Source organism: Sinocyclocheilus anshuiensis, unplaced genomic scaffold, assembly GCF_001515605.1.
Source record: "Sinocyclocheilus anshuiensis isolate Anshui unplaced genomic scaffold, SAMN03320099.WGS_v1.1 scaffold87, whole genome shotgun sequence".
In the NCBI taxonomy this organism is placed as follows: domain Eukaryota; kingdom Metazoa; phylum Chordata; class Actinopteri; order Cypriniformes; family Cyprinidae; genus Sinocyclocheilus; species Sinocyclocheilus anshuiensis.
Window position 1 is genome coordinate 2,110,227 of NW_015549609.1, and position 27,346 is coordinate 2,137,572.

Sequence of the window (27,346 nt, forward strand, 5' to 3'; positions counted from 1 at the left end):
GGTGCAGGACACTATAGTTCATTTATGTAAGTGAGTATAGCTAAATAAAGTAAACTGTGACAAATTATACCCAAAATTTCTTCACACAGTGGACTGCCAGTAAAACTGATGCAAATTTGGGACCAAAAATTATTCAGACCAAGTCTGGGAAAAACATTGAAGTTGAGGTTTGCATGAAGCTGGGTGACAGCATGCCCAGGAGACTATATGCTGTCATTAAGGCTAAAGGTTGCCCGACTAAGTATTGATAGTTGTGTAAATACTGTCATACTAACAGCTGTCTAATTTTTGGTTGATTGTAATCTATTACATACCTTTCTATCAAAGTTATCTGACATTATCAAGCTGAATTTGTTCTGACACAGTTTAACTCTGAGTTCTTGTCATATTTTATTACCATTTTCTAAACTATAGCGAATAAACTGTGATAATGTGAGAAATGTTGAAGGTGTCTGAATAAATTTTGGTTTGACTGTATCTATTTGATAAATGAAGTTAACCAACTAACATTATACATACTCTTTTGGTTTCTGTACCCAATATTTAAAAAAATGTACAAATGCAATAAAAATATTAGTATCGGTACTCTAATCGGCAAGTACCAAAAATAAAAGTATCGGTATCGGGCGAGTACTGGAAAAAGTGGTATCGGGGCATCCCTAATTTTTTATATAACTCCGACTGGATTCGTCTGAAAGAAGAAAGTCATATACACCTAGGATGCTTCGAGGGTGAATAAAACACAAGTCAATTTTCATTTTTGGGTGAACTAACCTTTTAAGCGATGCACTAATTCTTTTAAGTGAAAGTATACTGTAAATTTCTTGAAACCATTGAAACAATTGATGGTTTGTCTTGAATTCAATTAAGTAAGATACATCTTCGGGCAATGAAAAGCAATTTCTGAGCAAGAGTTAAGTCCCCCGGGGCAAGTGTCAAGTTATTGTGTACAAGACTTAGGGTGAAGAACCAAGGGTCTTTACATATGGTATATCCAAACAGGTTCTCTAATCTCCTTTGGACCTTGCTCCAGAATCGTGAGATTAACGGACAAAACCAAAACAAATGGCTGGTTTTAGCTTTAGTTAACAATAATAAGCATGATCTGAAGTTTGTTCATTTTTCACCATATAGTCACAAAGTTACCTGTTCACTTACTTTTAAGAATATAAATCTAAAATAAAATATAAATATGAAATATAAAATTATTTTCATGCTCCTGAGCCTTCCCTACCTTCCCAGCATTCCAAATGAATTGTATGATGTGCTGAATCCATCAGGATGATTTATATGTATGATACAATGATAAACATTCACACATCCGTGACTGCGAGGCAAGCTGTTCCGACAACTGTGACTTCTTCCCTCACTGCCAACTGTTTTGAAAATGAGTAAAAAATAGCGCCTTCTCAGCTTCCCAAAAGCATTCCACTTACTCATAGGCCTCTGTAAAGAGGTGCATCCATAATGTTCAGTCATATTCCATTTACCTATTTAAATTACTTGCATTCTTAATCTCATTCAGCAATTTGATTTAAAACTTTAGCTTGATTTCAAGTTTCAAACAATCAAATAGGTATATTCAGCAACAAATGTCAAAAACATGTTTTCGGTTGTAGTGTCTTTCAGGCATATAAGGCATATAAGGGCAGTTGTGGCCTAATGGTTAGAGAGTCGGACTTGCAACCCAAAGGTTGCGGGTTCGAGTTTTAGGTCCGGCTGTGATTGTCGGTGGGGGGAGTGAATAACCAGCACTCTCTTCCACCTTCAATACCACGACTGAGGTGAGACACTTGAGCAAGTCACCGAACCCCCAACTGCTCCCCGGGCACCGCAGCACAAAAAAAAAAAAAATGCATTGCCAAAATATATTAGAAATATATGCTAAATATGTGTTGCAAACAGTGAAGCTTGATAAAATATATTTTCGAAATAGAAAATATGTTTAGTTTCAACCTTCATACCACAGTATATTTCTAAATATATTTCAGGGGCAAGAAAATACATGTCCAGTCACAGTAGCCTACTAAATACAAATGTGGATGGCCTACTAGTGATTAAAAGTAGATTTATAATGATTTAATAATGTTTAATATTTTTACATATTGCAATATTGCATTTTTTTGCAAATTTATTCAAAAATGTTCATACGTGTTATAGACAACAAATCAAGTTTTTCTTCCAATGTGAATGCATTTTCTTGGATTGAAATATATAGAGGGCAAAATAAATGCTTTTTAAAAATAGATTTATACATTTAAAATATATTCTCGAAAATATACAAAAAAAGGGCCAAAAAATATATTGGTAGAAAATATATTTAAGTAAATATATCTTGAAATATATTTTATTTTATTTTTTTGCCATTTTTGTATATATCTTTTTAAATGTCTAAATATATTTTCAAAAATATTTTTTAAAAATGGCCAAAAAATGTATTGCTGGAAAATATATTTATGTAAATATATTTTGAAACATATTTTAACAAATATATTTTTGGCCATCTTTTGTATATTTTGAAACATATTTGAAAATATATTTGAAAATATATATATTGCTGTATAGTTGGAGAACATCCATTTATCTGTCCACAGAGACACAAATGGTTGTAAAAGCTGAACAATTATGAAAACAAGCTCTTTTCTTGCTCTCTTTTTTATTTTCCTCAGCACTCTTTTCATGGCTCCTTGGAGAGATCTCATCAGCACATCTCCAGCAGAATCTGATGACCGTCCAGCGTCTCCTCCAAGACAAGCTTCTGTAAAAGGCCTAATCCTGCTTTTAATAAAAACCCAAAAGGACAACCTGCAGGGAGCTATATACAGCATCAACAAAGTGAAATTAGTCATGACACTGCTTGCCAAAATCACACTGGCTCTGACAACTCATACAAACAACTGCAACAATACATGCACCAGTAATAAGCCGAGCATGTTGAGCTGAGTTCATTGTTTTTTGACCTGTAAGTGAGTCATGCTACCAAAGTGTTTTAAACACAATTACTGGCTTGCAGAGAAAGTATGCACACACTCAGTAAACTCATCAGTATTTGAATTATAAACTCTTAATTAGTATCTGATTAGGTCGCAGTGGTTACTTTTGTTTCACATATTATCTGATACAGATTTACTACGTGAAAGACTGTGTATTGCAGGCAACAGCCATTTTGTAAATTCTCTCCCTCTGCCATTTTCTCTGCCCACCAAGAGGATGCATTAAGCAGGCAAAATTAAATCAATATCCTGTTATTTTCACTACCATTATCAGAAAAAAGCAGTGGGATGAATATCCCCCCAAAGCCATGTGTATCTGTGAATGCAGCTGCGGTTATAGGAATATCAAGAGAAAAAGATTTCCACAAGCATTTCAATAAGAGCTACAAAGATCTTATCCACACATAAAATAAGATAAAATAATTAATGCATGCTTCACCAACTCTGCAATCACAATGTATGTAAATGTTTTCATATGTTAAAGGAATAGTTCACCCAAAAATGAAAATTTACTCGCACTCATGAGTTTGTTTCTTCATCAGAACAGATTTGGAGAAATGTAGCATTCCATCACTTACTCACCAGTGGATCCTCTGCAGTGAATGGGTGCCATCAGAATGAGAGTCCAAACAGCTGATAAAAAAAATCACAATAATCCACACCACTCCAGTCCATCAATTAACGCCTTGTGAAGTGAAAAGCTGCATGCTTATAAGAAACAAATCCATCGTTATGACTTATGATTATGATCTGTGCATATTTCTCTCCTAATTCAGACAATACAATTTTTCAATGGAGGGGCCATTATGATGGATTACAGACTCGTATTCTGGCCAGAAGTTATAAACATCTTAGTAATTGATTTGTTTCTTACAAACATGCAGCTTTTCACTTCACAAGACGTTCATTGATGGACTGGATTCGTGTGGATTATTGTGATGTTTTTATCAGCTGTTCGGACTCTCATTCAGACGGCACCCATTCACTGCAGAGCATCCATTGGTGAATAATGTTCTGAAACAATTTCCTTTTTCAGAGGACATCACAGGCTGTGTTAGCTATTATTATGTAATAGCCAAATATTTAGGCAATGATTTTGGAAAATCACATTGTGCTCTATTACAATATGTATTTGTACGATTGTAAAATTTTTCATTCATAAATTATTATGATCAATATTGTACAATGATCAATGATACAATGATCAATATATCAATATTGTACTTTTAGTGTCTACGCAAATGTAAGTAATGTATGTGTGGTAGAACCAAACATTATGTAAAATACATATGAATACTCATGAGATCATGTTGCTTTATATGTTGGATTGTGAAAAGTAAATGCGTAATGTTTATGCTGCCAGTGTGTCCATAATGTACATTTTAGCATCTAACAAAAAAATACAAAAAGTACGTTTTTGTACTTGTAGATATTATATATGAATACGAATACTACCCAATGAGACCGGCCTGGTTTATCACGTAAAATTGTTTGCCAAGGACAATTCTAGTTGAAGAATGTACAGTATCTCACTATTACTGTATATCTTCGGTTGTATTGAACGACAGTTATACACAATATTTCAAAGTTGTAAATAACTCAAAGATTATTGGAGTACGTTTTACAGGAAAATGCTATTTCAGTTGTTCAAAATCTTACATTTAATTTAATGTGTTAGTTGCTTTCTTTGTAATTGTTGGTGAATTTTCGAGCAATTTATGACTGAGAACAATATTTTTCAGTGTACAGATCAGTGATGAACAAACCTACCGTAGATATTTGATTGGACACTGCAGAATTTAATTCACTTGTTCCTTAAAGGTCCCCTGAAATGCTTAGAAACACGCAGCGTTACTCTATGTGTTGACGTCATTTTAACTGAAACAGGAAGACAGGGTGGGACATATCAAGCAGCCCCGCCCCTTTTTAAAATAGCCAATAGCGTTCGTTTATATCACAGCTTGGGCTAGAGCCGTAAAGCCACATTTGACAGAGTATGCCAGCCACAATCTCATCCATATTGCTATAAAATATAGCATTCTGTGTAGAATTAAAATAGCTCCGATACATTTTGTGGTCTGCGCCGACTCGCGCATGTGATCCGCTCCGTGTCATGAGAAGCTGAAGTACGATGTGACGTCAAAAAAAGACATGCGAATTTTTTTGTTTTGGAACACACTGTCTTATAGATAACCTTAAGACTAACATATTGATACTAACACCCAAAAAACTTTAATTTTGATTTCATGGGGACTTTAAGTGTGTAGGCAGTGTGTAAGCAGCTCAAGAGAGATGAATTTCACTTTTTTTATGGAAGGAAGGGGAAAAAATAAACAAAGCCCACACCGTCCCACTAGCATGACCACATACATCCTGTTTTTCACTTCAAGTGATCACCTGATGTGTGATGATGAGTAACACACCCTCTCAGCCTGATCAGTGAACCCACACAGCGTAGGTGTACGACCCAGGAGAACTTCAAGCATCCTTCAGCAAATACCATATACTACACTCTAAAAATGCTGGGTTGTTTCAACCCAATTTTGGGTCAAATATGGACTAACCCAACTGTTGGGTTAAATTTTGGTTACATTTTTAAATTAACTTATTATTGGGTTAGTCCATATTTGACCCAAAATTGGGTTGAAACAACCCAGCATTTTTAGAGTGTACAGTAGTGCTATCCTAAACCAATAGTTCACCCAAAAATGGAAATTCTGTTATCATTCACTCAACCTCATGTTGTTCCAAACCAATCAGACTTTTGTTCATCTTCAAAACACAAGTAAAGACATGTCCATCCATTGAAAAATGTCATGCATTAAAGAGTACAAAAAGACATTGTAACAGTAATCCATATGAATCAGTTTAATCCAAATCTTCTGAAGAAGCATGATTGTTTTATATGAACTCTTTTATAAACATTGATCAACATGCATAGAGAACATCAAATTTGCTATACAGAAGCTCAAATGTTCTTACTTGACATGCGAGAACCAATAATGTTTGTTTTCATGTGACGCAAGGATGTTTGAGCTTCCACAAGGTTTGTTCTCATGTGTCAAGCAAGTCCAGTTTACGACTGTTTACCATATTTGATGAGCTCTCCGTATGTGTGTTGATAAATGTTTGCGTGTGAACAAAAGTCTAAATAAAATCTTTTTCGCATCATTCAAAATGTCTACCTCAGAGGAGTTGTAGGCTGCATACAAAATCGCATACTTCCCCACTGTATAGTATTAATTAAATTCATACCACACACACATTTACACTATATATAGAACATCATTTTTTAACGTTTGCAAAGTAAATACTGATTCAAAAGAAGTACCTACTCAGAAAGTATGCGATTTCAGAAGCAACCATGCTCTTTAACTTATGTCATGGCTTTTTAACTGCAAGCATTATTATATATTCCAGTTGATATTTTGTTTATTTATTTAATTGTTATATGTAAATTGCAATTTACTGTATACATAAAATGCTAGCTGTTCAATTAGTGTTAGAAGAAAAATAGTCCATAGGGTTAAAAAAGGGCTAGAAAAGCTTAACGGTGCTGCATGCAATTTTTTGGCTGTACTAAAGCATAAAATACCATAATATGTTTGCAGAAATTTAGAAAACATGCTAAGGTCACATACTTCTACGAAAGTACTGTTCCGTTCATACTTTCTACGAAAAACAAATGCTACAGCGAGTTATTTTACTTTGAAATGTTTGTTCCGTGTCTGAATGTCTGTTTTTGTTTTGGTCCACGTGATTCAACCTACTGACAATTTACCCAATAGTATTTCGGCACCCCAGTTTGCCAGTTAGCGGAAAACAGCCATGGAAGCTAGCAAACAAACTGGATCAGAGATCGCAGATTCTACCCAACCTAAAAAGCCTCGACATTCATCTACATTCATGACCAGAGGCATATTAAAACACGGTTAAATCAACTCGTCAACTTACAGTCTAAAGTTCATCGCCTTCCATTGTCAATTGCACTCATTCCCGTTGCTCTTGTGAGAGTTGAGTCTGAGGAGGAGGGGCCGGGAGAAACAATTCTCTCCAATGTTTTGCCACCAAACTTGAAGAAACACCCTCATATGTTAATCGTTTCCATTAATCACAATGCTTTGTCTTTTTAGTTCATTAGGAGGATATAGCTGTTGACTCATTTGGCTTTGATCTGAAAAGAGAATCCTCCCTTTGAAACAGATCTCATTATAAATGTGTAAGACGGTAATTAACCAGCTCCTATGAGGCTAATTGTAGTAAGCCCGCAACAACTTGAGCAAATATTGATTTAGTCATTGTGAGTTAAGAGCTACCATTAAATAAAACAGGAACTGAATCAATGATCATGGGATACGACTGTTTAAGAGACAATCAGTGAAAGCCTTTCCGGAAAGAAACACACTAATGCAGAATTTTCTGTATCAGGCAGGAAAAGGGAAGGTGAAAATCGCAGCATCGCACAATTAGAGAGAATAAAGCAACTATATTAACCACCCACACACAATGCTTTAGTTCAGTTAGGATAAATAAAGACCAAATAATAAAGGGAAATTCTATTTGGCTGATTAGTTGGTTCAGATTTCTTCCTAATGTCTCCCACACTGGGGTTCCACAAGCATAGCGGTTTAATAAGCCACAGTCTACAGACACTGGTGAGTCTCTGGCACCAGTCGCTGACAGGATCTGCAGTGCCATGGGTTATTAGGATGTGTCCCAGAGGAAGGACACAGCCTCAATCAATGAATCGAAAGGACCCCTGATACCTTGCAGTACAAGAAACAAATTAAATAGTGACCCAAGCTAACCAACAATGCCTCAAAGTCAACAAACAGCCTCCAGGCAAGCTTACTAAAGTGATCCCCATAGTACTGTACCAAGGTCTTAGTTATTTAAGCCATATACCTTAGCAGCTTACCTTTGCACTGGGTTATCTATGCATTCTAATTTAAGGATATATAACATTCAGGCCAAGAGTCTACGTTAAAGTGTATTCACAACCCATTTTACTTTCATACTGGGAGAAATTTTTGAGAAAAAATTTAATGAGAAAAATATGTTTGACCAGCCCTTGTGAAAAAGAAGTACAATTTAGTATACATTTATAAAGATCATTATGACGGAAATAATATACTTTCAAAGAGTATACTTAAGTGCGAACTTGAGTTCACCTGCATGTTAATTGCGATTAAATTAAAATGTAATATAGATTACATTTATATGAACTTTAGAGTGCTTTTTTGACCCACTTAAGTAGGACTTAAGTACATCTTTACATGTAATTATTATTTTTTTATATTATTCTATCGTCTTTGAAATATGATTTAAGTGTACTGCCGAATTTACTAACAAGCACTTATAGAAAAATAAAATATATTTTAACGTAGTTTCTATTAAAACTTGTATGTCATGTATTTAAATATATTCATAATTACACATTTGTATTGATGAAGTTGCAATTTAGTTCATTTAAAATATATTAACTTTAAATGTAATTGAATTACACTACAGTTCAAATTTTAAGTACATGTGGTTTAGTGAGTCAACATAAAAATAAGTGTACTTAAAAACATTGATTTTTACACTTTAAAGTAACTTTTAATTTGACATTATTGCAAAGTGCACATTTTAAGTGTTAATAAACAGTCATGAAAGTGTACTCTTTAAGTACACTTAAGTGTCCTTTTTATGTATATATATATATATATATATATACAATAAAAGTAGTGTATGCTAAAAGTGCACATTCAGTATAAATAAGTGCACTACTTTTTCACATTGGATGGACCCTATGAGACCCCGTTATTGGAGTCCCACTTGTCACAGTTGCAATTACAAGAAATAAAGTTGAAGTTACGAGAATAAACTCATGTGCACATTGCAAGAGACAACAAGACACCACAATATTATTAAACATCACAGCTGCAGCAATAAGACGTTCAAAAGTCTCTGTTAGTGCTGACAAGATGGCAGGAAAAGATTTTCTCATTACTTCATTCATTTCATACCATGCCAACAGTCAGTGGCACACATTCAAGCACTATACTGTATGTTTCTATGTCAATTTTTCATCTGTAGTGGCATGGTTTTTTTTGTTTACTGTTAGGATTCTCTCAATTCAAGGCCTCTGGTGGATGCACTTAGGCACTGGTCCAACCGGCCTGATCCATAATCCATCCTTGGACAGGACTTGTTTTTATCTGTTGGAAACTGACTGGGTCATGAAAAGTGGGCGTTCCAGACCTGAATGCGAGTCGACTGAGGAGTACTTTCTTCCTGAAAAATTGCTGGCACCCACTTTTGAAGAGGTGTTTTGAACAGAAAGAGGAGGCTTAAGGTCAAGTTCACCCTCCAAAGCATCTTGGTGTACTATAATGGAAATACTTCATTTCGTTGTTCATTTTTTGCTGTTCTATTATGCTTATTTAAAGGGGGAGTTAGGGGTTAAGTAAGATTTCAAAAGAAAATAAATTAATATTTTTATTCAGCAAGGACATATTAAATTGATCAAAAGAGTAAAGCTGCAGTGACAGAAAAGACACTAATAATGTTACAAAAGATTTGTATTTAAAATAAATGTTGTTAATTGAACTTTCTATTCATCGAATCTTGAAAAAAAAAATTTGTCATGGTTTCCACAAAATTATTAAGCACCAAAAACTGTTTTTAGCATTGATATTAATGAGAACCATTATCAATAAATGAGCTCCAATAATAATTATTAATAACTGAGCAAATTAGAATTATTTCTAAAGGATCATATGTGACCCTGGACCACAAAACGGATACATTTTTTTATTTATATATAATCTGAAAGCTGAATAAATAAGCTTTCCATTGATCTATGGTTTGATAGGATATGACAATATTTGGCCGAGATACAACTATTTGAAAATATTGAATCTGAGGGTGCAAAAAAAAATCAAAATATTGAGAAAATTGCCTTTAAAGTTGTCCAAATGAAGTTCTTAGCAATGCATATTACTAATTAAAAATTAAGTTTTAATATATTTACAGTAGGAAATTTACAAAATATATTCATGGAACATGATCTTTACTTAATGTCCTAATGATTTTTGGCATAAAAGAAAAAGCAATCATTTTGACCCATACAATGTATTTTTGGTTATTACTACAAATATACCCCAGCGACAAGACTGCTTTTGTGGTCCAGGGTCACATATGACACTGAAGACTGGAGCAATGATGCTGAAAATTCAGCTTTGCATCACAAGAATAAATTACATTTTAAAATATATTCAAATAGAAAACAGTTATTTGAAATTGTAATAATATTACTCAATATTACGGTATTTTTTAGTCAAATAAATGTAGCCTTGTTGAGCTCAAGAGACCTCAAAAACATTCAAAATCCACTTCTGACCAGTACACACTAAAGTAAAGGTCAAATAAAAAAGCATAGTATGTGCCCTTTCACATTAAAGGGATAATTCACCCAAAAATGAAACCGTGGTCCTTGGTGATTCAAAAAATACAAGTCAGTGGATGCCCATGTTTCAGAAGCTGAACGTTATTTACAACATTACTACCTGTAACCCAGAGCCTCAAACAAACAGTCTGGAGTGATGTCTGGTTCGTGAACGAATCATTCTTTTGAAGCAGTTCTTTTTGGTGAACTAGTTGAGCTAGTTGTACCAGTTCACCAAATCTGACTGAAACATCTGAAACACTTTGAGCCTTGAGCAGCACAGATATACAAGTTACTCAATCAAAAGTCACTTCAGATGTGGCTGACAGTCACTCTTGACTTGAAATGAGCCAAAATAACAGTGGATATGATCTTATGGAGCTGGTTTTGCCAACTCATTTAGAACTCCAGTTCTTCCAACAGTCACTTTATTCACTTTATATGCTTTAGACCTTTAGACATGTAAACCATCCATGTTTCACATCATTATTGGGTGCTTTAATAATATAATTGCGTATATGTCATTACGTCATTGCATGATTAATGGGCATAAACAAACTAGTGAACTGAACCAGTTAATAAAATCAAACAGTTAATTGAATCAAACAGTTAATTGAATCAAACGGTCCAGTTCGTTGAAAATAATCTTATTTCCCCGTTGCTTGCTATGGATTACAGGGAATAATGTTGTAAGTAATGTTCAGTTTCTTGCACAGACCAATTGTTTCTCTTCATAAGACTTCAGCATATCATCAGAAGCCACGGCTATTAATTTTGCGTTCCTTGATATGCTTTTTTTATTCTCAAAAATGGGCAGCTGCTGACTTGCATTTTATGAATCACCAAGGACCATGGCTTCAGCTAAAAATCTTCTTTACTGTTCTCCTCAAGAAGTGTCACCTACATCTTGGATGGCCTGAAGGTGAGTAAATTAACAGCAATTTTTCATTTTTGGGTGAACTATCCCTTTAACTAGCATCCGATTAATACATTACATTTTGGCATGCTTTTTAAGAAGGCTGCATTTGCATTACATACAACAGTCGCCTAAAACAATGGCTAAATAGCTATTTAGAGATTGGTTAAAATTACTAATGGCCTGTGCTGCCTATGTGACATCACCCAAAAAGCATAGTCAGAAGTGGAGCAAAAACATTTAAAGAAAGATTACAAAGGCTTTAAAGTCTGTCACTATACATTTGTGCATTACAGCATAATCAATAACTTTCAGAGTCATTCTACACGCACTAAATTCCAGCTAATAAAAATTCCAAGCCTACGTGTCCACCTCCATCAGCAGAGACACCAGCACTAACCTGTCATAATCCTGGCAGATCTCCCCCACAGCTATCAAGGCTTTCAGATACTCATTCGGCTGATATGGGTTGATGTAGTGCAGGGAACAGCTATTGCGAGGGTCCCCATTGGACGCCGTGAAGTCAATGGCAACCTAGAGAGATAATAGCACGACACACTCTTGATAAAACCGCAAAATGCAGGACAAAAATGTAATGGGTTACATAATCTGATCGATCGTCAAGTAAGTTTAATCACTTTAGTTTTACGCCTGGAACAAAAGTTGTCTCCATTGTAGACAATTGAAAGGAAATGTCAGTCTACAAAAAAGCCAAGCACTTAAGAGCTGTCTTTCCTGGGAAGTTACACAAAACCTGTCTAGAACAGTTCTGCAATCAAATAGCCATCTGTATAAATAATTAAAGTGCTTAAAACGGATAGTATGTACATTTTATTTGTTTAGAGCTGAGCCGGTTGTATAGTCATGCATCAAGCAGATGTTATAATCCAAAATAACAAAAACAGCTACCATATGCTCTATAATACAGAAAAACAGCTCATATCCCAGAAAACACTTGATATATTATATACTGCATTACAGTTAGCTTGTCACGGTTTCAGTTCAATTTGGACTTTGTTTTCTGTTTGCACCATTTCCACTGTTGAGTTGGTTGTTATGTTTTCTGATTAGTTGTCATTCAGTTCAGGTGTATGTTGTTAATTATCCTTGTTTGCTCGTATATTTAAGTTGCTCTGTTTCGGTTCAGTGTTGTTGGGTCTCATCTGTGTTGGAAGTGTTGTTGCTGTTCTCTATATGTGGATTATTTACCTGTGGATTTATTAAAGATTACCTTCTGCCTTCATCTTTTAGCTCTAGAACACCGTTCCATGACATAACTAAAGATCCTATGTGAATACTGCACCAAAACATTGATTCTAACCATTCACTCTAAGGCTTTCACTGCTTGACATCTGATTATCTTTAATTTAACAGGCAACGGGGGAATTCAGATATTTAAATAATGAATATTCAATTGAATTCATTAATAATCTTGGCCCATTTTTCTGTTCTTAAGGGGAGCATAAGGGCGGGGGACTTAAAACAGTTTGGAGGAGATATTCATTTGTTCTTTTGCCTGCAGCCGTGAAACAATCTCATACTGACTCAACATAAAACTCAAGAGCAGCTGGTCAGAAAATGTAACAAAAAATAACAACTCTGAATGGGGACAAAATCTTGTTTTAAGAATCTTAGCTATTTTTACTAGCAAACAAGAAAAAAAAAATACTTAAGAACATGACATTCTGCGGTCTGCCTCACAAAATCATGTATAATCTACAGTACTATAAATGAGCTGCATTTGCTTTGAGGTGGCAGTTATCAGTCCAGCACGTCTGGCATCATTATCTGTATGCTTGCTGGAGAACATGGGCAGTAAATCTGTGAAGGGTCTGGTGCTAAATGTGGAGTGCACTGCTGTTCCCACTTACTGTGAAGTGTATTTGGCAGCCTCCCATGATGTAGTCCAGGAAGGAATAGACTCTGTGAAGCTGCAAAATGAAGAATGGAGGGTGAGTCTCAGAAACCCTGCCACATTTATCTGCCTGCCTCACCAGAAAACACTATCTGCAAGGCTACCTGCAAACTTTCAGCCTCTCACATAAACATCACATATCAAACACACACATGTACTGTACACGAGATACGAAACTAGGCATTCTATTTCATTCTGTTTAATACTAGTTTATGGTGGTTTGGTGCTGGTGAACCTGGTAGGCCTAGAAAGTCTTGCAAGTTAAACTAGATACCTGGAGGGGACTTTGTATGAAAACTTTTGCTGCCAAAGTAATCAAATTAATGTGTGTGATTAACTAAAATATCAGTATTTATTTCTTTTCTTTTTTTTTTTTAATATCTGTCATTTTTTATTTTAATGTTTTTTAATGCCTTTAAAGCAAAAGTAACATAATTTGCACTCTTTGTACTCTTTTTATTGAGCTCAGCAAGTGATACGTGTGACCCTGGACCACAAAACCAGTCTTAAGTGTCAATTTTTCAAAACTGAGATTTGTACATCATCTGAAAGCTGACTATATAGGCGTTCCATTGATGTATGGTTTGTTAGGATAGGACAATATTTGGCTGAGATACAGCTATTTGAAAATCTGGAATCTGAGGGTGCAAAAAAAAATCTAAATATTGAGAAAATCGCCTTTAAAGTTGTCCAGATGAAGTCTTTAGCAATGCATATTACTAATCAAAAATGAAGTTTATATATATTTACGTTAGAAAATTTACAAATTATCTTCATGGAACATGATATTTACTTAATATTCTAATGATTTTAGGCATAAAAGAAAAATCTATCATTTTGACCCATACAATGTATTTTTGGCTATTGCTACAAATATACCCCAGCGCATTTTGAACAAAAAGCTGAAAAAAGACTATGAATTGGATTTAGAATGATAATCAAAACGTAGATGGAGTCGATCAACACCCCAAAGCTTGACGGTCATTACCTCTTCATGGCTCGACATTTTATTCCATAACATTACACAGTTTTGATGCTGTTTTATGTCTTATGATCGTGTTAGAATACATGTGGAAGCATCTGTTGTGTTTCGGTTTCTTCTTCGCTTGTGTTTTGGTAATTCTGTACAGAAGATGTGTACTAGCGCCCCCTACCGTATAACAATGAAAACATGGATTCCTGGAGCACAAGTATACCTCAAATATATTTAGACTTTTTTCTAAGTATAAGTCAAGTATACTTAAATGTCATTTTAAGTATATTTCTGAGAAGTACATAAAAAGTAGACTAAAAGTATACTTTCCTATTTTTAGTTTAAAAGAAGTATACTAATAGCACACTTGAATAAACGTCTTTTTCGTAAGGGTATATACTGAAGGCCAGCAGCAATAACAAATCTGTTGACAAGTAAAGAGTGCCATTCTATAAATTTAGCTCTAGTTGTGTCATCTAGAGAAACTGCCAAACCTAATAGTTACACATGGGCCTGTTGTTTGGTTTTCCCAAAACATAATGCTTTAACTGTTAATGCACTCATTTAATCAATGTATTAATCAATTAATAGTTCTACTGAAAAACAAAAACAAGTTTCAATCTGAATTGATACATGTGGGGGGAAAAACAGCAACAACACACTTAAGCAGCTCAATAAATAAAAAACTTCCCTATTTGAAAGTGCACAAACGAGACAAATGCATTAGCCTCTTCCCACCCCACTAATGTCTTTAAGCTTGATTGTCACACCCACCCACAACAATAATAACTCTGCTGTCTTTTCATTCACAGCTGGTTAGCCAGTCAAGTACTAGCATCCCTAAAAGAAGGATGGCATATCTACAAAGCTCTATCTCTATACACATAAACATAGACTGTCAGACTCTTACCTTGAGATCGCTGAGAATAACCAACCCAGAGTTCTTGTAGTTCTTCTTCTTCAGTTTGTATTTTGGATTGATGCAGTCCCATGTGACCTTCAGGAGCACGGGAAGAGATCAAAGAGGTGAGCTGAAAACTGAAGGTGGCACTGCAGCGAAGTCACTTTTTCCACACATGCAGAAGGGTTGTAACATTTCTTTAATCCATTCTAGTTCTCAGCAGGAAACCGCTATAACCGAAATCAAACACCAATGTATGGCAGAATGTCTCACACTGACCTTGTTTCCTGAGGAAATCTTCTGCATTTCTTTGAAATTAGTGTAGAATTCGCCAATGAAGTCATGCTTTCCCCTCGAGTCATAGTCCCAGACTAAGCACTGCAGTTCACAGACAATTACAACAACTCTTATGGCTCTATACATCTCCTTTTTTGTTCCAAAGAAAAAATTAAGTCATAAGGGTTTGGAACGATATGAATAATAGAATGCCAATTCTGGAGCGACCTGTTCCATTAATATTCACCTTCAACTTCCTTTCGTCGTCACAGCTGCACAGGGAAATGAGAGACACCTTAAAGGGTTCCCACACAGGGTTCAGATTGTTTTTAATCACCTGTAGATACAAATCAATATCATTGTATAAACTAAAGAAGAATTATGAACAGTAAAAGAAAGATTATTATTCCATGGGGTGGAACTACTTACTTCAGTTCTGTGTACGAGCTGTTCTGTTCCATCATCATTGATCCGGTAAATCTCCAAGAATGGATCTGACTTGCTGAAGAGATCCTACAGTCACAAAAGAATGTCAATACAGTCCAGCCATTCAAAGGAGAACGTTATGCAGGGGACAATATTTTAAAACCCCATGGTTTTATGAATGCACTCTTCTTTTCTATATTGATAGAAATTGCCTGGGTCAGTACAAAGGACTTGTCCTTTTTTTACACACCCAAAAGCCATTTGCTACTTGATCTCAAGGAGATCTATTATACTTGAAAACTATCCATTAGCATTCACATTCATGTCAATGACAGTTGCTCTGCTGGCGCAAAAGCACAGATGATTTAATGTTTTTCATTTTGGCTCATGGGCATTCAGTTCTGGATACAGATTTTTTCTGAGCTGTAAATTTCACGTGAGTAATCAATCTGGAAAGTGATGTCATCACAACACTCGTTGACTGATGGCACCACAAGAATGTGCGCCAAACTGTTCACTAGCTACTATCCTGAGCAGAAGTAAAGTCTCTTTAATGCTTTTAAGAGCCCTCCAAAAAACGTCACTGGCATACCATTTTACTATAATATAATGAAATAGTTATGATTTATATGTTGCTTGTGTAACCTCTCTCTCCCGGGTCCTCACCGCCACACCTCGTTCTTGTTCCGAGTGGGCCTCGAACCCGGATCTCCGGAGGTGGACGCACTAACAAGGAGGCTAAAGACTGCAGCCACTAGCGTCAGTCGCTAGTGCGTCTCTTGAGATCAGGCCTCCGTTACACTTGCAAACAAATTTATTTAGAACACAAGACTAATTTTCAATTTCAATTGAGAAATATGCCTTGTTCCTACCAGCAAAGGCTATCTGTGCTAACCAGCCAAACCTTGACACCTTTGCCCGCTATTGCTAGTAATACTTGGTCCATTTCCCCTGAAGATTGTAAATTTGACTCTATAGGTGCAGTCACATTTACCATTGTTTACCATTGTGAATTTTCTGGGCGAAATCCAGTAATTTCCATAGAAATCCATGCAATCTGTAATTTTGCATGAGCGTGAAAGATTTCCCCACAGATTTCACAAATATTGACACTACTGAAAATAGCTACCCAGGCTCTTTGAAAATACTTGAAAAAAACATACCTATACATATGAATCGATAAAGTTTCCAGTTGAAATGAACACTAGAGGCGGTAAAACTCAAACATATTATACTCCTTTTCACAAAAAGTATGGTTTACAGGGCCAGAGTTTTGATTAAGTAAGCCTAATTTTCACACAAATTCTTGCACAATATTATGATAACGCTGCAAGATTTGAAAACTGATACTTTTGAATGTTAGCATCACATATATAGCTTCAAACGTATGAGTTTTCTAACTCAGTAGGTTTGCTCGGTAGCTCACGCAATACAGTGTTGCACTTGTGAGGTAAAGCACTCTGGAATAAATCCTGTGAAACTAGGGTTTGAAAAAACAGCTCAAACCCACGTAAAAGGGTTTGCATCAACAAATGCATTTTTAAATCACTTTTGCTGTCGTTTCACGATCAGGTATGTTTAGGGTTGGGTTTGGTGTAGGGGGTATGTTATTTTCCAACACAATACAGCATTAACCTTTTAGTGACACTCCTCAGATAACTGAATTCTAAACTGCTGCAATACGTGCCTGTACCAACGTAAAAAAAAACATGTGGAACCGGTCACGTATCAAACGCGATATTAGCACCATTCACTGGACATTTCACTTTGAAGCTGCCACAAAATGTGCAGTAAGGTACGTAATATCAGTGTTGCAGAAACGTCGCCACAAGCACGTATCTTCAATGAGCTTGGGTTGGACTATAGACAATGGATCTTTTTTGCCTGTGAAAGTTTGCTAATGTGACCGCACCTTAAGTTTCTGAGCATATTTTGTCTGGTTTTGGGGGTATATTACCATATGGATAGCCTAAAAACTAACATGGACTAAAGGTGACAAAAATAAATTCTGATTTCATGGCTCTTGAGCTAAACATTTGTAAAGGGAAAATACATGTGTGCAATAAGACACTTTAGGGAAGAAATATTGGTCAAGGAACCATGAACACCTTTCACGATTATCACATGCCCATGTGTGTTGCTGCCGATTGTGCTTATAGCTGTGGCAAATCAAATCAACTATATTGTCTGAAACAATCATTCAACATAAGGTTTCTGAATTGCGGCTTTCTGGAGAAGACAGAGGTCTTTGTTCCTAAGTGTGTGCAGATGTGAGAGAGAGAGAACGAGGCACAGAGATAAAGGAAGGGAGAGAGGAATTGGTAGAGCAAAAAACGAGCCATTTAATATCCCCGTTTCTCGCTGCATTAGTGTGAGACATCTCCACAGGGACGCTGAAAGAGGAGGTGCCCCCACTATCTGGTTGTCAAGGTAACATCTTGCCAGTGGTTTGAGTGAAGACTGATTTAGACAAGTGATTTGTCTGTTGTTCGCATTCGTAACATGCATCACACCTCTCACAACTGTCATTGCATTTGTGAAGTTCATATGCACTGATGAGTCCTGGCTCTTCATTGCTCCCAAAAGACATTTAAGGCTCCAAAGAGATGAAATCTTTAGTGGCATTTTGCTTTAATGGCTGGCTAAATGCACAGACTAAAGGTTAATTCTGTGCTTGTCTTTTATGATCTGATGAAAGATAGAGCTATCAATGTCCCCTGAAAAAGACAAAATATGTGCTAATATCTACAGAGAAGCCCGTGTGAAGGTACAGCACCCAATTAAGCATTAAAATTCACAGAGAAATTGCCAAGTGAAGAGTCTTTGATAAATGTCACATAACCCAGAGCGACTTTTCGATTTAAAATGCATTAGTGCCTTCTTCATAAAGAGAAATGGCATTCACATCAAAGACACAGACGTCTCTAGCATGCATCACGTGCAGAAGCTGTCATGAAGTCCAATATAGTTTGATTTGCTAATATGTCCATTCTGTTAAATCATATCAGTCTGTATGCACAGAAAGCCAACGTTATTTGAACAGACAGATCTTGTCCAAAGATAGCAGCACAGCCATTATTCTGCCTAGCTGTTTATTAGACTCCATCCATCCTCTCGCTATGATATCCGGACCGGGATACCAGAGCCAACTCTAGGTTTTGAGGATGAGTGTGAAGAAGAAATGCTAATCAGCTCATGTAATACAGCTAATGTGAAATGTTCAGAACGCACATATTAATGATTGTAATTCCTAACAAACACATGTAAAACATCATAATCTACTGAGCAATAATTAACAGACCTGAGGGTAAAATGTGAAATCACAAGCTTCAATATAACAATTACAAGAGGGGATACAATAAAATCCCCCCTCCCTGAAATAGAGCATTAAAAAGGTTGGCTGATGAATATGTTGGGGCTAATGGTAGAGACTGCTAGAAAAGAAAGTGAGAATTCAATTGTATTGCCTTTTGGAATTTGCCACCATTCACCTTTCAGAATTAGCCTGGTTAATGTTCTAATGGGCAGGCGGACAAACTCGTCACTAGGATGGTAATACATTAGTGATATGACAGCGTAGCCTCTGCTTTCATGCATATGCAATGTGCAAATAATGTGGTTCCATATTCTGCATACAGCAGAACTAAACAAGATTTACTGCATCAGCATATGTCTTTAACCAAGAGAAATCCTGCCTTAACAAATTTGAGATGACATGCTGGATTAGCTTTACCATACTGAACCAAAGCACATGTGCATTTTTAAGTTGAAGAGATGGAGGATTATCTACAGTATAAGAGGCACGGGACAACCCCTCTATGCGAGGGTCCCTCATATGGTATGACATTATTGTTCAATTTGTATGAAGCTGTTTTTACACTGCATAATAGCAGCAGATATTCTGTGCGTATACCCAGAGGCATAGAGGTGACAAATGTATTTACACAGATTCACAATTGTAGAAAACAATGGATCATGTGCATTGATTTTTTTGTGTGCACAGCAGACAGAAAATAAGACGTGTACTGATTGATCATGAGAGAGCTGCTGTAAGGATGTGTCTGTGTAAAGATGCTTTTGGTGCAGAATTTGACAGGGATACATTGTTAAGCAACAAGTTCTGTTGTTACTAGCGCAAGTGAATGATTCTGCATTTACCAAACCTATAGTTCCAACAAACATTCGCAAACTTGTATGGTTGGAACTACAGCTTTCGACCTGTGGTTAGAATCATGGTTTCTTGTTAGTGTGACATGTGGACGCTCTTGGGCACAATAAACAAGCTAACATGCAGTTAATTCTATATCGTTTCTTTCCATTAAAACGTATATATATATATATATATATATATATACATTTCAATCTATAAATTTTGGTCTGTGAACAATCCAGTGCCTTTTTTGAAGAGTGCGTATGTGCATGAATGTGTAAGGTAAAATAGTGATAAAATAAAGCAAAATGACATGGATCAAAAATAGTCCTCAGATGGCATATTCCACAGGTATATGCCACAGACTTCCAAATATGACAATACTCTTGCAAAAGACTTCATTTCTAACATATATAAATAGCTAAAATAAAAGTACATATGTATACAATATTATCTAGACAGAGATTCTATGAGAAACTATAAAAAAAGAGAACAGAAAAAAACTCTTTACACTCTTTGTCTCAGAACTTTCCTCAGACCCCCGAATGTGCAAAAATTGCACCTTTAGAGGTATAACATTTTGTTACTGGGGCAAGACCCCTAAAGGGACATCTTTGTACCTTATCTTCCTCTAAAAGGTATATTAGTACTTTAGTTGCAGTTATTCTTCTTATCTTTTTGAGCTGAATGGATGGACAATGGATGCATGGTTAGAAAGATGGATGGATGGGCAGATGAATGAATGGATGGATGGGATGGGCAAATAGATGAATAAACGGATGGATGAATAGATGGATGGGCTAGGTGCTTCCCAACCCATCCATCTATTCAAGCTTTTAGAGGTAAATACGGTACAAAAATGTCCCTTTAGGGGTCCTGCCCCAGTAACAAGCAGTTGTACCCCTAAAGGTACAATTTTGGCACATTTGTTTCTGAGTGTAACACCCATTTTGTGACCTCAAGTAGAACAAACAGACCCTGCAAAAACATTAATTCCTACCAAATCAGAGTTTAGATTTAGTTTAAGGGTTTGGGACTTTCCATTCTGATCAACCAATCATTTCCATCTGATTTTAGGGGAAGATAGTTTGACACATTATATGGTACTAATATGTACACTTTAAGTACAAATATGTACCTTTAAAGTACTAAAATGCACCCTTTAAGGGGAAAATAAGGTAGAAAGTAAGGGTCCTGCCCCAATGACAAATTATTGTACCAAACCAAATCAGAGTTTAGGTTCCGTTTAAGGGTTTGGGACCTTCCATTCTGATCATTTTCATCTGATTTTAGGAGAAGATAGTTTGACACACTCTCAGAAAAAAAGGTACAAAAGTTGTCACTAGGGCAGTGCCTTTCCAAAAGTAACTAATATGTACCATTTAGGTACAAATATGTACTAAAATGCACCCTCAGTGGTAAGTAAGGTCCCAGTGACAGCTTTTGTACCTTTTTTTCTGAGAGTGCAGGACTATTGTTCCAGCACCAGCAAAAGATGTTGATCCAGGAACACGTCCTAGTTGGCAAAATCACAGTCAGCCAATGGTTTACGTGGGTGCTTCGGCTCACTGTATAAGCGTCTCCAATCAGAATCGCAGCCTGCGCTTTCTGTTCTGGTACAGATGCCAAATAGCATTTCTGTCTCACTGTAAAAGGATGAATAGACAATATATTGATTTTCCCACCTAATGTGGGGTTGAGGGGATGTGAAGCTTGAGCGAACAAGTCATGACTATCAATTTGCTGTTTCCCTTCATTACATGAGATGTATGAATTCATGAAAGTCAGACAAAATTGATGAGGAACGAACAAAAAAGCTGTGTTTTGAAGATAACCGCTGAGCATAAATGTTGCCCCAGGCTTAGAGGAAGAGAACAGCAGCATATGAAAGAGGAAAAGGGAGGGAGAAACAAGAGGAAAGAGTAGGAGAACCAGATGAGATGAGTGCTGAGAGTAGGACGAGGATTGCAGAGGCGTTTGTGTACTGTGCGGCAGCGCAGCGGGAAGTGCCGACACCTGCAGAACTACAGGGCACGGAGAGAGCTGCGCCGTGGGCCGCGCTGTGTGGGAGAGGCTGTTTGCACACAGAGAGTCAGCCAGCCACCCTACGCTCCCTCAGCGCATCAGCTCTTTTAGCCCTCACTATCCAGAGAGCTTCCATTCTCATTAGGAAACCTCAGCTGAATAAATAGGGTTTCAAACATTATGCCAAAGCCAAAAAAAGAGAGTGGGATTTTATGAAGCCATAATAGCCCTAATGGCTCTTAACGGGGCCGAAACTGAGAAGCCAAAACATTAAAGGCAAGTTGAAAGGTTCTTTGGCAGCTGCAATTATTGGTTTCAAAGGGCCAAAAATCACTACTTTACAAACAAAGAATATTATTTTCTGTCACTAGGTATACTTTAAAACCAAAACACACTGAGTGTAAACTCTGGTGAGTAGTTCATGCCTTTTTTTTTTAATGGAAAACGAAAAACATCACTCCTTACCTTATCATCTAACTTCTTGGCACAGAAGGAAAGCTCCAAATAGCCATTGTTCCCAGAAATCTCTTCTGCGTGAATCTTGGGAAATAAGATAGAGATTAGCTGAGACAAAGCCAACATACTGTTATTATGTGTACTCTATGTGGAATCTAACTATCTATCTATCTACATATCTATCTATCTATCTATCTATCCATCCATCCATCTGTCTATCTGTTTGTCCATCCATCCATCTTTCCATTCATCCATCCATCCATCCTCCTGCCCAGCCCATCCATCTGTCCATATATTCATCCTTCTTCAATCCATCCCATCCATCCATCTGTTCAATCATTCATCTGTCCAGCCCAGACCATCCATCCATCCATCCAGCTCTCCGTCCATCCTGTCCATCCATCCACCCATCCCATTCGTCCATCAGCCCAATCCATCCAGCCAATCCATCCATCCGTCTGTCCATTCATCCAATTACACATCCCATCCATCCATCCATCCAAATCAGTCCTTCTGCCCAGCCTAGTCAATCCAGCCACCATTCGTCTGTCTATCCGTCCATCCATTCATCCATCCACCCATACCATTAATCAATCTGTATGTCCATTCATCCATCCATCTGTCCACCCAGCCCAGCCTATCCATCCATCTGTCCATCAATTAATCTATCCATCCATCCAATCCATCTATCTGTTCATCAGTTTATCTGTCCAGCCCATATCCTCCATCTGTCTGTCCCTCCACCCACCCGGTCCATCCATCCATCTATCCATCTGTTCATCCATATGCCCATCCCATTCATCCATCCATTCATCCATCCATTCATTCATCTGTCATCCATCCATTTTTCCAACCAACTATCCACTGTCCATTCATTCAATTAAAAAAGATAAGTAAAAATTGAAGAGAAACTCGATCAGTCTTGAGTGCAAATGTTCTAAATTACTAACTGTAATTGCTGTTTCTGGAAACGTTTTAGTATGTAATTTAATGTGAACAACACTGATTAAGGGAGCTATTTATGGAGTTGTCTTTGACCTCTACTAGTTTGTTAAGAGCTAGTTTGACCTCTACTAGTTTGTTAAGAGCAGTTAAATCATCCCATTTTGTCTCACCTCAGATCAAAATGTGTTTTCGTCAGCATTAGAAATCTATAACCAGAGTGTAATACAATGAGGGGGTCCAGCAAAAACAGTCCCTGCTGTAGGTGTTTCAACATGAAAAGGCCATTAGTCTGCAGTGTGGTCAGGAAAAACTTTGTTAAAACTGATGAGAAAGCAGAGAATCAACATCTTTGATAAGGATGTGGTATTACGTTTTGTCTTACGGATGAACCTTGTCTGCCGGCAATAGAAACATGCAAAAATAACTTTGGGCATCACTTTTTTAATGTACTTTTTTTGTGTGTGTGTTTGGCTTGTTTGAATTGAGTTGAACTAGCTGTGATATTGTAACTGAAATACTATTTTCCCATACTGAAACTGATAGTCTACATTATTTTACACCATGTTAGCAGATATTGTAAGAATATCCAGAGTCTGTCTACCTACAGTACGATAAGGTCAAATTGGTGTCATATGATATGAGCCCAGAAAACAGCAGAATTTAAGTTAGAGGTCAAACCGCCTGCACTGCAACCCAAACTACACAGAGTTATATTAAAAGTCCTTTACACGGGTTAGACCTTATTCCTGAAACCTGATGACTTTTTAATGCACCAGTGTTAGAGATTCGCCATTATCTATCTCTCAGGCATCACACGAACTAGCGGTTTCACTCAACTGTATCAAGAAATATTTTAAAGTGGCATTTCATTCCAGAAGTAATAGAAAAAAAATCACTCATTTTGTAATGTGCAGTCATCCTCTGAGTTTAGTGATGAGCGACATGGGCATGATTTGGCATTTAGTTGGCACTTTAAAAAAGTGGGTGGACCTATAGATGAATGAATATCACTTCAGAGTGGCATCTCATAATGCAAAAAAATGTTTTTTCTTATGCTCTAAACAATGTAATGACAAAATACTCAATTCACAAAACTTTTTTTTTCTGGTAGTCAGGAGGACATGTATGTATGTATTAATGTATGTCATTTGAAAAAAAAATGTGAACATAACACATCTGAATAAAAATAAACAATAAACATATTTTACAATGTAAAAAAACTATATAAAAATGTAAAAATATTAAATCACTGAAAGTCTAGTTTTGATCTCTAGCAAGATATTCTATCCACATTTGCATTTAGACTAAATGTTGGCTACTGTAAGATCGGAAATGTATTTTTTGCCCGAAATACATTTTGAAATATATTTTGGTATATGAATATAATACACACATAAAATATATTTCATTGGGCTTCACTGTTTACAACAGATATTTAGCATATAAAAATATATATTTTTGCCATTATTTTATTTTATTACTATTTTCTTTTTTTTTTTTGCCATATGGCTGTTAATTAGGAGAGCATACTTTTGGTCACATGGTGTATTTTAGCAATATTACATAAAATGCACAGGAAAACATCACCTGTCCAAGCGTGCACTCCACACCACCCAGGAAGTCGTCGTCTCGCGTTCCAATACTGTGAGTTCCGTGAATGTCGTAGACTTCAAAACGCAGTTTCTGTACTTCCTCAAAGTAGTAGTCCAGCATTAAGACTTTGGCAAAGACCGGATTCAGGTTACTCTTGATCACCTCAGTGCGGTCCAGCTGAATTACAGAAAGAACAACAATTTAGTCAACAGTAAGTGAAAATCTTCTGACTGGAAGCATCTGGCTTCACAGGCTGATCACAGACTGTACTGTTTATTCATCTGTTTGTGCGCCGTCCCTGGATAAAGTCAAAGAAATGACGGCAGTGGGATGAAGGCCTCATGAGTCTGATTGTTGAGCGCTTCCACACATGCAGCTGCGATGATCATGGCCTTGCTCTCATACAAAAGACATTTGTTCTTGTTTCTCATTCATCAGCTGTCTCTCTCCTTACCTCCCCCTGCTTTGCTATTGTTCACTGGTGCATGTCAAAAACAAACAGAGCAAATACAATCATTTCTGAATTAAAACCTCACAGAGGCAATTAGCTGGAGGAGTTAATGCATCATTCTCCAAGATGTTGGAGATGCAATTAGTTTAGAGATGCAATCTGAAAATATAAGTATAAAAGCCATTGAAAGAGACGGTGCTTTACTTTCTAATGTACCAAAGCAAAGGCTGAACAAACAAAGAATGGAAGTTCATAAAAGAGTGAATCTTCAGTGAATGGGTGCCATCAGAATGAGAGTTCAAACAGCTGATAAAAACATCATAATAATCCATACGGCTCCAGTCCATCAATTAACATCTTGTGATGCGAAAATCTATGTCTGTAATAAACAAATTCATTAATAAGGCGTTTTAACTGAGTTTAGTGATGAGCGACATGGGCATGATTTGGCATTTAGTTGGCACTTTAAAAAAGTGGGTGGACCTATAGATGAATGAATATCACTTCAGAGTGGCATCTCATAATGCAAAAAAATGTGCATTGTAAAGAGGTGGGTATAGATGCCAAAAACCCAGCTGTAGTTAGGCCCTTCACATTATAACTATAAAAGTATCATGATAACTATAATAACTATAAACTTTTAATAATCATTCTAGTTGTATGAGAATAGGGAAATCCACAAATATAAAGGCCTAGATATACTCACAACAAAGTTCTTTTTCAATATTCACCTAAAGACAAAGTCACATTGCATTCATTTAAATCGCACTTTATACAACAGGCTGCTTTAAAGCAAGCAGTTTTACAGTATTAAACAATGTCAGTGTCACTTTCAATTAGAATTAGAACTTCTAGAATTAGAACAGCTCTGCAGTGTGTTCATGTTTTTGCTCGTGTCTGACCTCGAACTGGAGAAGATTTCCACGTCAAAGAGATTGGAGCCCCAGAACAATCGCCACAGATCAAAGGTGTCTACCAGAACTTTTCTGGAAAGTTCCCTTTTGGCAAGCTGTCTCCACCTCCCAAAACAAACTCCAAACAAACTTTTTTTTAGCCTGATTTTGTTTGAAATTACCAGTTCGGTCTTCAATTTCGCTTGAAGTATGGCTTTCGCTTGAAGTATGATATTGTTGGAATCATTTTAAGAGAGACTGTTTTCTGCTGATGAATGATAAAGCATTGACAGCCAATCAGAATCCACCCAATCAGTTTATACAGTTATTGTTATTGTTACCGTTATAGTTATCGTTCTTGCAGCAGTCCTTTACACTCTTGATACTAAAAGTGATTGATTTTGTCTAATTGAACACAGTGATTCTCACACACATGAATTTTTGTCAAAGACATTTCTGGTTATTGTTGAATGGTGAGTTGGCCTTGCAAACAGTGTCTGCTTTCATTTTGCAAATGCACAGATTCATCCTCATCTGACTATCTGGGAGTGTGTCTCCAGAAAGTGACTTAAACTGTCTTTTAGTTATTCTGTAAACAAAACCAAATCGCCTTTGTGGATGCTAAAATTAAGTGATGACAGATGAATCCTCTACCACGAGCTTTCAGTGAATGTGTAAATGTGTACAGCAGCAATTAAAAAATAATTATGTGTGTAGATTTTTTTTTTTTTCAACTCACAGTGATAGTGGATTTTCCAGCATATTTTCCATATTTCAGCAACAGAGGTTTCACCATCTTTTTTTGGGCGACTATCTATGGAACAAATGAAAATGTTTAAAGGATTTTTGTTTAATAATGTTTAAAAACAAATAATAGTTCAAAAGCACTCAAATATGTTTCAAAATGAGCCAAGAAGTGGCCAAAAAAATATTTGTAAATATATGTAAATATATTTTCTATCAATATTTTTTTGGGAATATATATATATATATATACATATATA

At 36.4% G+C, this 27,346-nt stretch overlaps 1 protein-coding gene across 1 annotated transcript in view; it reads right to left on the minus strand.

Annotated features, from left to right (window-relative positions):
• The window catches only part of LOC107659117 (copine-7-like), a 55,811-nt gene that overhangs the window by 15,889 nt on the left and 12,576 nt on the right, over window positions 1–27,346 (minus strand). Inside the window, exons 3-10 of the mRNA XM_016447943.1 lie at window positions 24,946–25,175; window positions 22,470–22,587; window positions 15,833–15,916; window positions 15,651–15,740; window positions 15,407–15,505; window positions 15,137–15,223; window positions 13,210–13,269; window positions 11,739–11,872 (exon numbers count right to left, since the gene is read on the minus strand). Coding sequence (XP_016303429.1) covers window positions 11,739–11,872; window positions 13,210–13,269; window positions 15,137–15,223; window positions 15,407–15,505; window positions 15,651–15,740; window positions 15,833–15,916; window positions 22,470–22,587; window positions 24,946–25,175 — 902 coding nt within the window. The remainder of the gene's footprint in view (window positions 1–11,738; window positions 11,873–13,209; window positions 13,270–15,136; window positions 15,224–15,406; window positions 15,506–15,650; window positions 15,741–15,832; window positions 15,917–22,469; window positions 22,588–24,945; window positions 25,176–27,346) is intronic.